The sequence below is a fragment of the Hibiscus syriacus genome, unplaced genomic scaffold, assembly GCF_006381635.1.
Source record: "Hibiscus syriacus cultivar Baekdansim isolate YM2019G1 unplaced genomic scaffold, ASM638163v2 tig00110733_pilon, whole genome shotgun sequence".
Classification (NCBI taxonomy): Eukaryota; Viridiplantae; Streptophyta; class Magnoliopsida; order Malvales; family Malvaceae; genus Hibiscus; species Hibiscus syriacus.
The window spans coordinates 2,717,579-2,727,690 of NW_024062845.1; the positions used below are offsets into that span (position 1 = coordinate 2,717,579).

At 30.1% G+C, this 10,112-nt stretch overlaps 1 protein-coding gene and 1 pseudogene across 1 annotated transcript; both read left to right on the forward strand.

Moving 5' to 3' along the window:
• Positions 1-846: 846 nt before the first annotated feature.
• Positions 847-914, forward strand: LOC120139321 (annotated as a pseudogene).
• An 8,599-nt stretch (positions 915-9,513) lies between these two features.
• On the forward strand, positions 9,514-9,912 carry LOC120139288. The gene has a single exon (XM_039154564.1). The coding sequence runs from the start codon at positions 9,529-9,531 to the stop codon at positions 9,865-9,867; it is 339 nt and encodes a 112-aa protein (XP_039010495.1). The 5' UTR covers positions 9,514-9,528; the 3' UTR covers positions 9,868-9,912.
• The last annotated feature ends 200 nt before the right edge of the window (positions 9,913-10,112 follow it).

Sequence of the window (10,112 nt, forward strand, 5' to 3'; positions counted from 1 at the left end):
AGCTGTTCGGGGTCTAGAAGACTTAGTCAGAATGTACCTTTAGGAGGTTTTTGTCTCTTAAGAAATAACACTTTTGTCCCAATAAAGATTATTCATAATAACAGACATGTTTTTGGATCAATGCCTCGAACATTTCATGTATCATGCATTTAGACATATTTTGCATTTTATCTCATCAGAAGAGGGAACAAACACCAGATATACCTCCACAAGCCTTAGATCCATCAAGCTGGAGCAGTACCATCTACGCTGCACCAGAAAGTCAAGTTTGTCATCGACAGGGCTCTGGTAATTGTTAATGCTGAAGAAGATATTGTCGTAAGTGTGACTACTGACGCCCCATACATAGAAGTAACTGATGAAGCGTTAGAATGTTCATTCCACTCCTTAGAGTTTGTGAATGCCACATTTGTGGCTGAAGAATGAAAGATTTTTAAACCCCGGCTCTCTGAATGCACTAAAATGGAGATCAAACAGACCTTGGGAAAAGGTGCCAAGATAGAAAGAGGATTTGGGAGTCTGTTGCAAGAAAAGATCAATCTCGTCCTTCCTATAACAAAGCTAAACTAGTTCGGGCTTGGTTTTCGGCCCAGTCAACAACAGAAGAGGAAAGAAATTCAGAAAAACCGAGAAAAAAGATTGGTCAGATTAAATGGAAGTGAATTCTGATGGGAACTCACTGATTGCGAGGTCAGATATCCTCCCATAGAAAAGCCCAATGGCAGATACTGTTATCTGAATTTGACATCGAGTATGTGAGACAAAAAGCTATAAAGGGAACTCTCATATCAGATTTCTTGGCAAGCAGAACTGTTGAAAATTACGAGCCACTAAACTTTGACTTCCCAGACGAAGATTAGCATGGCCCCTGCACAAGGATGGCAAGCACAAATCGAGAAATGGTCCAAATTTTTTCACCCCTAGATTGGGGAGTATTCATTTTCCCTCTTTTTGTTTTTAAATTCGACATACGTTTAGGACAAAACAGATTAAATGAGGGTGGGAAAGATAAGCATGTCGTCAAAGTTTCTTTGACTTGTTTGATTGATTGAAATTGAGTTATTCTGATATTGATGTGTTGGGATCGTTGGTTGCCAGTCTTGAACTTCACTTTATACTCTTGATTTCTTTTGGATTGTGATCATGTTTTGATCGAATTAATTTTCATGATTGGTGATTGGTATAGCTGGTGAATTTTTTGTTGAGTATTGATATTTCATGCTTTTGTCGATAGAGATGAATTTGACTCGGTGCATATAAACTTTTCTTGAGAGATTTGAGCCTAACGATCATACATTTTCTTTCTTGCTCATTGTTTGACTTGTGTGTGTTGGACTAATTATGATATTCTAAAACTTGTAATCACAATGCATATCGAGACAACATGTTGAACATAATGTTTTAATGTGATAGGGGAACCTAGGATAAACCCATTTTCCCCAAAAAAACCTACCCATTTACATATCCACTAGTGAACCACATTTGAAGTCTATTTCCCTTTCTTTATTTTACACCTCATAATTAAACCCGAAGCCTTTATTTTTATTTTTCCTCTCTTTTTACACCCTTGCCGAGACATGAGATCTTGTATCACTTTTGTTCCACGACAAAAAAAAAAGAAAAAGAAAAAATGTTCACTGTTTTGAACAGAGAAAAAAAGAAGAAGAATGAAAAATCGATCATTTCAATTATCTTTCATCTATTCTTTTTCCTTGTTTCATTGCACTTCATGTAAATTCATGGATTGTTCTTAATTATTTCAGTCTCTTGTTTTGGTATTCTAAACTTTTTTTTGGCCTTTTCCCTACCCTAACCTAAGCCCCGTTACACCTTATTTAAAGACCCATTGATTATTGCATTATGTTCATTTTTCGTAGTAGAGACTTGATTGGATTCCAAGTTTATGATAATGTTTTTGTTAGTTTCGGCTTGAGCGATTTCATTCACCCCAAACATTTTAAGCGAATATGTGTATCTTTGTGAGGTATTGATTCATGTTTTATTAAAATTGGCAATTTATTGGGATGTCTTACTTACTTTAAATTTTCCTAGTTGTGTCTTTGCTTGATTGTAACTTAAATTCGACAAATGTCATGGACTTAGTTTGACTGGAAGTTTGAGGAATAAATTGAAATTGAAGATGACAACTTATGATTTTGATATGTTAATTGAGGAATGCTTGAGGACGAGCATTGAATAAGTGAGGGGAATTTGATAAATGCTTGATTTAGTTAATATTTTACTTTTAAATTACTCCTTAATCATTGGTTTTTGTGGCTTATTTGTTCATTTTCTGTGCAGGACGTCAAATTATGGAAATTTCACTAAAAGGAAGGCATTCTGTAATTTTTTATTATTATTTGGTCACGGCTGAAAGACTACCTCACTTGGCTTTCTAACAAAGAGGAGTCACTCGAAGAACATCTCACATGACTTTCCAGTGAAGGGGAGTCATCCAAAGATAATCTCACTTGGTTCAGACCCGCGAAGGGGAACCGCCTGAAGAATATACCACATGACTTTCCCGTGAAGGGGAGTCATCCAAAGATCATATCACCTGGTTCAGACCCACGAAGGGGAACCACCTGAAGAATATACCACTTGGCTTTCCCGTGAAGGGGATTCAACTAAAGAATTATGACCAGCTTAGATCCGTGAAGGGGAGCCATCCTTCACTTAGAGGAACCGTTTACAGCATAACTCAAGGCGGTAATGGCTATATGTCAACAAAAACTTTCGAGTTGATTCAATTCAGATCGATGACATATAAACCGCATGGTAGCAACGAGGAACTACTTTCCGGTTGAAGTTTAAACTGAGGTCTGTAAGTTAAGAAAAATACCTAGGTTGGCTGCGATTTAGTAACAAGGAACTATCTCCCAGCCGAATTTACAGCATAGCTCAAGGCGAGAAGGGCTATATGTCAACAAAACATTCGAATTCGATTATATTCAGCTCAAAAGCATATCAACCGCATGGTATCAACGAGGAACTACTTTCCGGTTAAAGTTTACACTGAGGTCTTTAAGTCAAGAAGAAGATCTAGGTTGGCTGCGATTTAGCGAAAATGAACTATCTCCCAGCCGAATTTACAGCATAACTCTAGACGAGAAGGGCTATCTGTCAACAAATACCTTCGAGTTTGATTCCATTCAACTCGAGGGCATATCAACCATATGGTAGCATCGAGGAACTACTTTTCGGTTGAATTTTCAAACCGAGAACTTTAAACCGAGAAGAAGACCAAGGTTGACGACGATTTGGCAACAAGAAGCCACCTTCCGATTCAAATTCTGATTTCATGAAGAAGGATATCATTTCAAGACTGACCCAACTTCGCGACGAAGAAGTCATCCGCAACTATCGAACGAAAAGTTGTGTCATTTTATCTTTTTTCTATTTTTTCATTACACGAAAAAGGACAAAGAGGGGCAGCTGTAGAAACTCATTTTCGTCCGGGGCTTATTTAGTGTATATATATATATATATATATATATATATATATATATATATATATATATATATATTAATATTATATTTTATCTTTGTATTTTAGTTTAAATAGATGTTAGTATTTCAATTAGGATTTTATTTTAAATATTATTTTATTTTATCTTTGTTTTAGGTATTTTAGTTTAAATAGTTTTAAGTGTTTTAATTAGGATAAAATATATTATTTTAGGAATTATCTTTAACTTGTTTTTAGAAATTTGAAGGCTATAAATACCCTCTCAGGGTAAGCCTAAGAAGACACATTTGAGCTCACACATAGATCTGAGAATAAAATCTCTTTTTTTCTCTAGCTTTCTCTCTATTTTTTTCGCACATTTTTTTAAATTTCATTTTCAACAATTATGTTAAGTATGACTTTGGTCATGCTTAGCTAATTTTCTTTTATGCCGAAGGCTAAAGCGAAGACTCAGTCCTAAAAGTGAGAATTTATATTCGACTTTCCGAGAACACACTTAGCAAAATTGTTTGCTGAGAGGAAACAGAGATCAGAATCAATTATTTTTGAAATAACATAATCCAAGTCGGAAGCAAGGAATTGTTCTTGTAGTAATCAACGTGAATCTTGAAGTAAAAAATCAATTTCGATGATCCGAAGAATTTGAGGCAAAACTGATGTCTGAAGGTGCTTTCATTAAGTTTCTCTTTATCTCAATCTCTTTAGATTATTTATTTAATTATTTTCTTTTATTTAATTCTTGTCTTTTATTTTAAAAATAATTTTTAAAAACCTCTTTTTATCTTTATTACTATTATTTATTATTCTATTATTTTATCTTTTATTTTATTCTATTATACCTTTTATTTCACCTTTATTTTTTTCTTTCCTTGTCTTTTCTTTAAAGTTTAACACTTTTTTTTAATTTAATTTTGTTTTATCTTTATTTTTTTACTTCTTAATTTTATTTTTTTATTTTTATTCTAATATTTTTTATATTTTATTATTTTTTTTCTGAAATTTAATATTTTCATCATTTATTTTAATTTTTCTTTTCACATTTTTTATATAATATTTTTTTAAAATTTAAAATTTCATTCTTTGATTTATTTTTTTAAATTTAAATTTTATTTTATATTTCTTTTATTTTATAGTATAACGTTTTCAATTTTTTAAAGATAATTTTAATCGAGTCTTTAAATTTTAAGTTTCGTAATTAAGAAAACCGACAAATTAAAATGATACCGAAAGGGCAGTTCAAGGGTGCTAATCCTTCATTGACTATAATAGACTCTCGAATCCGACATATTTCTGGTAAAATGCAGATAAGATAAAATGGTGTCCGATTAACCTAATTATTTTTTAAATGATCGGTGACGACTCTAACTTATTTTATTTAAGTCGAAGTCCAATTTCAGATCTACCCGAAAGATGGCCACGACAGATACCACAAGAAGTAATTGATACAAAGAAACGAGAGATAGTGGCGAAAGCTGGAAGCCTTTTCCTCCTATGAATATACCTTTGGTCAGTTCAGATGTGAAGAGGAAATGTTTTGGGTAAAATAATCTGCCTCCGTGAAGAGGCTATTTGACATAACTGACACCAATTTTCTTTAATATTTCTTTCTGACACCGTTTGATCAATATTTCCCGAAGTAGCACCCTTTCTGCTGAGTTGGCAAAGGCGCGTCCCCAGGGACGCGCTTTACCCGTGTTTTCGCTGAGTTGGATGCCACGTGTGGAAGGCGCATCCCCGGGGACGCGCCTTTCGCCAGCTCGACTGCCACGTGTGGAAAGCGCATCCCCGGGGACGCGCCTTCCATTAAATGACATAAATGCCCCCATCCATTTTTCCTTACTACCCCTCCTCCTCCCCTATATAAACCCCCTCAACCCTCCCTCATTCTTCACACCAAAATCATATTCTCCTCTCTTATATAACTCAAATTCTCCAACTATTTGAGTTTTAAATTTGTTATTAGTGGTAAGAAATTTATTTTTATGTTAGTATTTTTTTAAATAGTTATTATTTTTATATTAATATATTTATGTAAATATTATTTTTTTATTAAAATTATATTTATATAATTATTATTTATTTAGAATTATTAATTTTTTTTTGCTAATTATATTGTTTTGTCTACAGTTATAATGGAAAATGAAATGTCCAGCTCTGTTATCATCATATAACCGTTAACTCTTATGTAATTAATATTGTATTTAAATGGATGTTTTTGTTTCTAATAATTTAATGTTATTGCATTTATATAATTTGTCAATGTATGTACACCTAAATAATTTTTTTAACTTTTAAATACATACATATATTTAATATATTTATTTAATATAATAATTAATATTATTAGTTATATTTTTTTTTAAAATATAATAATAATTCCACCTTCTAAGTAGAGAAAAATATTAAATTAAACAATTTAAAAGTTATTAAAAAATTTATGTATACGATGACACATTTCATGTTCTGATTGGAGGATTAAATTTATTAAATTAAATTTTCAATAAGACTAATTTTATAAAATATGTAAGTCTTAAAGATTAAATATGTAATTATACTAATTTATTAACTTATGCATCAATATTTTCGTTAAATATTGATATGAGATGACTAGATTGATAACATTTAAATAATTAACTGATAAAATTAATAGATCGATAATCAAAATCAAAAATAATAATATAACCATATGTGTAATATTATAATTTCATACATTTTTCCTATAACTACAATAAAGTCAAAACTGGTTTTCATATATTATTATATCATATTAATGTAGATAATTCATTCCACCTTTAACACACATTAACAAAATACATTTGATAATTCTTACATTATAATCGAAACATTTTACATAATATATTATTAATTTATAATAATAATAAAAATAAAATATTTATTATTAAACAAAATACGTGGCAGTCGAGCTGGCGAAAGGCGCGTCCCCGGGGATGCGCCTTCCACACGTGGCATCCAACTCAGCGAAAACACGGGTAAAGCGCGTCCCCGGGGATGCGCCTTTGCCAACTCAGCTGAAAGGGTGCTACTTCGGGAAATATTGATCAAACAGTGTCAGAAAGGGAATAGTAAAGAAAATTGGTGTCAGTTATGTCAAATCCCCCCGTGAAGAAGAATAACATCATCATAAACGCTCAGCAGAGTTCAGAAAAGGCGTTTTTTTTAATTTTCAATAATTTATAATTTATCATTTTATAGTTTCTGTTGTATTTTTATTTTTTATTTTTAATATTGTTTTCAATAATTTAATTTTTTTGGGTATTTTTATATTTAACATTTTGAATATTTTTAAATTTAAAATTTAAAATATTTTTATTTTTGTAAAATATCGAATAAGCTTTGAATTTAAAGAAAATAAATTTAGCCCTTCAACTCAAAAAAAATTTAGCTCATCTAACACGTTATCAGCCACATCATCATCATTGTGTACTATCATGTCAGTATCGTAACAATCAATGACAGAACTCATGGATCAAAGGGTCACATTGTATTTTTCTGAGTTTGAGGTTCCGTTGTGTGAAAAAATAATTCGAGGGTCACATTAATTCTTTTGAAAAAGTTTGATTTCCTCACATATTATTATTGCCAAAAAATATAATAATTTATATTTTTTTATTAATCTACGGTGATTACAATTGATAGTATTTTTTAAAATACTCTCAACCATAGAAAAATAAACGGTCAAATACATTTTACTATCGCTGGTGCTCTAACCTGAAACCTCTAAGAATAAACTTCATTCATTTAACCACCGAGATCGTTTGTTTCATACTACTAATTTTATATTTAATTTTAAGGAAACATGTTCAATCATTTGAAATTTATCAAAAAATTAAAAAGATGGTGTTATTTTAATAAATAATCATAGATAAATGTCATCTTAATATTTAATTTCGAAGACATTATATATTTAAATAAATTAACCCTAAATTTATTTTTTAAATATAACATTTCTTCTCATTTTTTAATTTCATATAAGGTATAAGATAAAAAAAATATTCGTTTGTTTAAATAGTTATTTTGCCCATATATATTTTTAGAGTATTTTTGTCTCCAACATTTTATTTTATACTAAAAAAGTCCCTAGCATTTGACTAAATAATCACTTTAGTCTTTATTTTTTTGGAGTATTTGGACTCTTAATATTTCATTTTAGGACAAAATGTCTCATATTTTAGATCATTTATTAACTATCCATTTCCATCCATAAATGAACAATTTTGTCCCAAGATAAAATGTTCATAATCAAAATATTCTAGACAGAAAATAAAATAAAATAAATTATTTAATCAACATTAGAAACATTTTTATACCTTCATACAAACCTTTAAATTAAAAAAAAAGATAGCTACTCCCTTGAACAAGATGTAGCATGTATGAAAATTTTATAGGTCACACTGAAACACATCATTAATGCGACACACCAAAGCATACCATTAGCTAAATTAAAATAGAGTAAAATTCCAAATAATCATTAAACTATGTCATTCAACATTTTAAAAGTTATAAATAAGCATTAAACTTTAGATTTGGTTAAAAATATAAGCATGGATCATTAACTATCATTAAGAGATGATGTGACATTTTAAGTTAATAAAATATATCTTTTTTGGTCCCTCAATTATGACTAAAATTTTATTTTGGTATTTTCCTATGTTTTTAAGTGAAAATTTCAAAAATTATATATTTTTTTTCAATAAATATATAATTAAACTAAAGTTAAATAATTGAATCACTTTGCTTAATAAAAAATTGACTTCACTTGTTGATAATTGAAATTGTTAGATCTCGAAAATTATAAATTTTATAAATTTAATCACATCTAGATAAAAAATTATTTACAAAACAATTTGATGAAATAACAAAACAAAAAAATTAACTTCGCTGGTTGATAATTGAAATTGTTAAAACTCAAAAATTATATAATTATAAATTTTATAAATTTAATCATAGCTAAATAAAAAATTATTTATAAATTGATAAATTTTAAAAAATATGTTATAATTTTAAAAATAAATTATGAATTCCTATTTTTTAAACTTTTGAGAATTATTACTTAAAAATTGAAAATTTATCAAAAACAAAATTTTATTTATAATTGTGGGTACAAATAAATTATTTATTAATTTAATATGTCATTTCACTCTTTTAACAACAGTTAAAGATGTTGTATCAACTCCATAAAAAAATTAAAGTTTAATATTCATTATATAACTCTTGAAAGTTTAATATTCAAAAATATTATTTTAACATAATTTTGTGACTATTTAAAAATTTTATCCTATGAAATTAGTGAAATAATTATGGAATGGTCTTTGAGTTTTCTATTATTTATTTTATAAAAATAATTTAATTAATAATACATTTAAAATTGGTTCCAAGTAGGGGAGCTGGCTATAGTTATCTCAATAAATTTGTTCTTATAACCAAGTCATTCTGTAGACACTCATTTTCATCCATATTTTTATTTTTATTTTATACATATATATCTATATCTATATATATATAATATAGTTTTTAAAACCCCATTTTTGAAATACATATAATATATAGTTTTTAAAAATAATTTTTTGAAATTATATATTATATGATTTTAAAACATTTATTTACTTGTTATTATTATTAATATTTTTATTTTATTTTTATTTTTTGTAGGCACCATACACTACCCACCATTATCTCCACCACTTTTACCACAAATCACGTGGGTTTTGTTTTTCATGGGAGTTGTGGACCACTCCTCCCTCAAGCTCATTTCTCTCCACTTTCAAATGACTTTTAGCATTTGTTTTTAATTTAAAAGGGGACCTGCACGAAGGAAAAAGGAGGAGGGGGGATTGAATTCCTCTCATCTCAACTCACGCCATTTCAAGATTATTGGGGGAAGGGATACATGCACTTCTTCCTCAATTTCTTTTTCACTTAATTTCTTTGCTCAAACCCACTTCCAATCACAAAAAAACAAGAACCCACTATCACCATCTCTGGATTTCTTTCAGGCACCAAACTACGCATTGCTCCTTTTCCTCGGGGAATATAAAGAGATGGGTAGCCAAGCCCTTGCAACTAATGATCGTACGAGGACATACTGGACACCCGTTTCTGATCGATTGTCAACCTCCTCACCGAGTGGTGGTTCCCCCTTCGCAACTGTTTTTCAAGTCAATGGCAACACTCTCTCGCTTGCCCTCTTCACCGACGCCACCAATTCCAAGGAACTCCTGGACTCTATGCAAGCTGGGACACTAAATCATGAAGTAGCATTTCTTAATGCATCACTTATTCCAGATGTTTTTCCTGTTCTAGCTGCTACACATAAGACGCTTATTTCCAAGTCGCGCGAGTCATTGACTACACGAACTCTTCATTCCAACTCGATTTAACGCTTCTTCTGATGAGATGAAAGCCGTGGAGAAGCTTATCGGTGGAAAAGAGGAGATAAAAAATCATATTATGAGGCAGAAAGTTTTGCTGCGAGAATTGATGGCTTTGATCCATACCAGGTATTTTTTTTATTATTGTTATGGAATTTGAATCTGCGTGGAGGAACCGAGGAGCACAATATTGCTGTAATTTTAAATAATTTCCAGCTTTTGTTGTAGCTTGTGGAGTTTGATTTGATGACTCT

What these genes read in the sequence shown, in the direction of transcription:
- LOC120139288 (XM_039154564.1), top strand. Translation starts at nt 9,529, where the DNA reads ATGGGTAGCCAAGCCCTTGCAACTAATGATCGTACGAGGACATACTGG.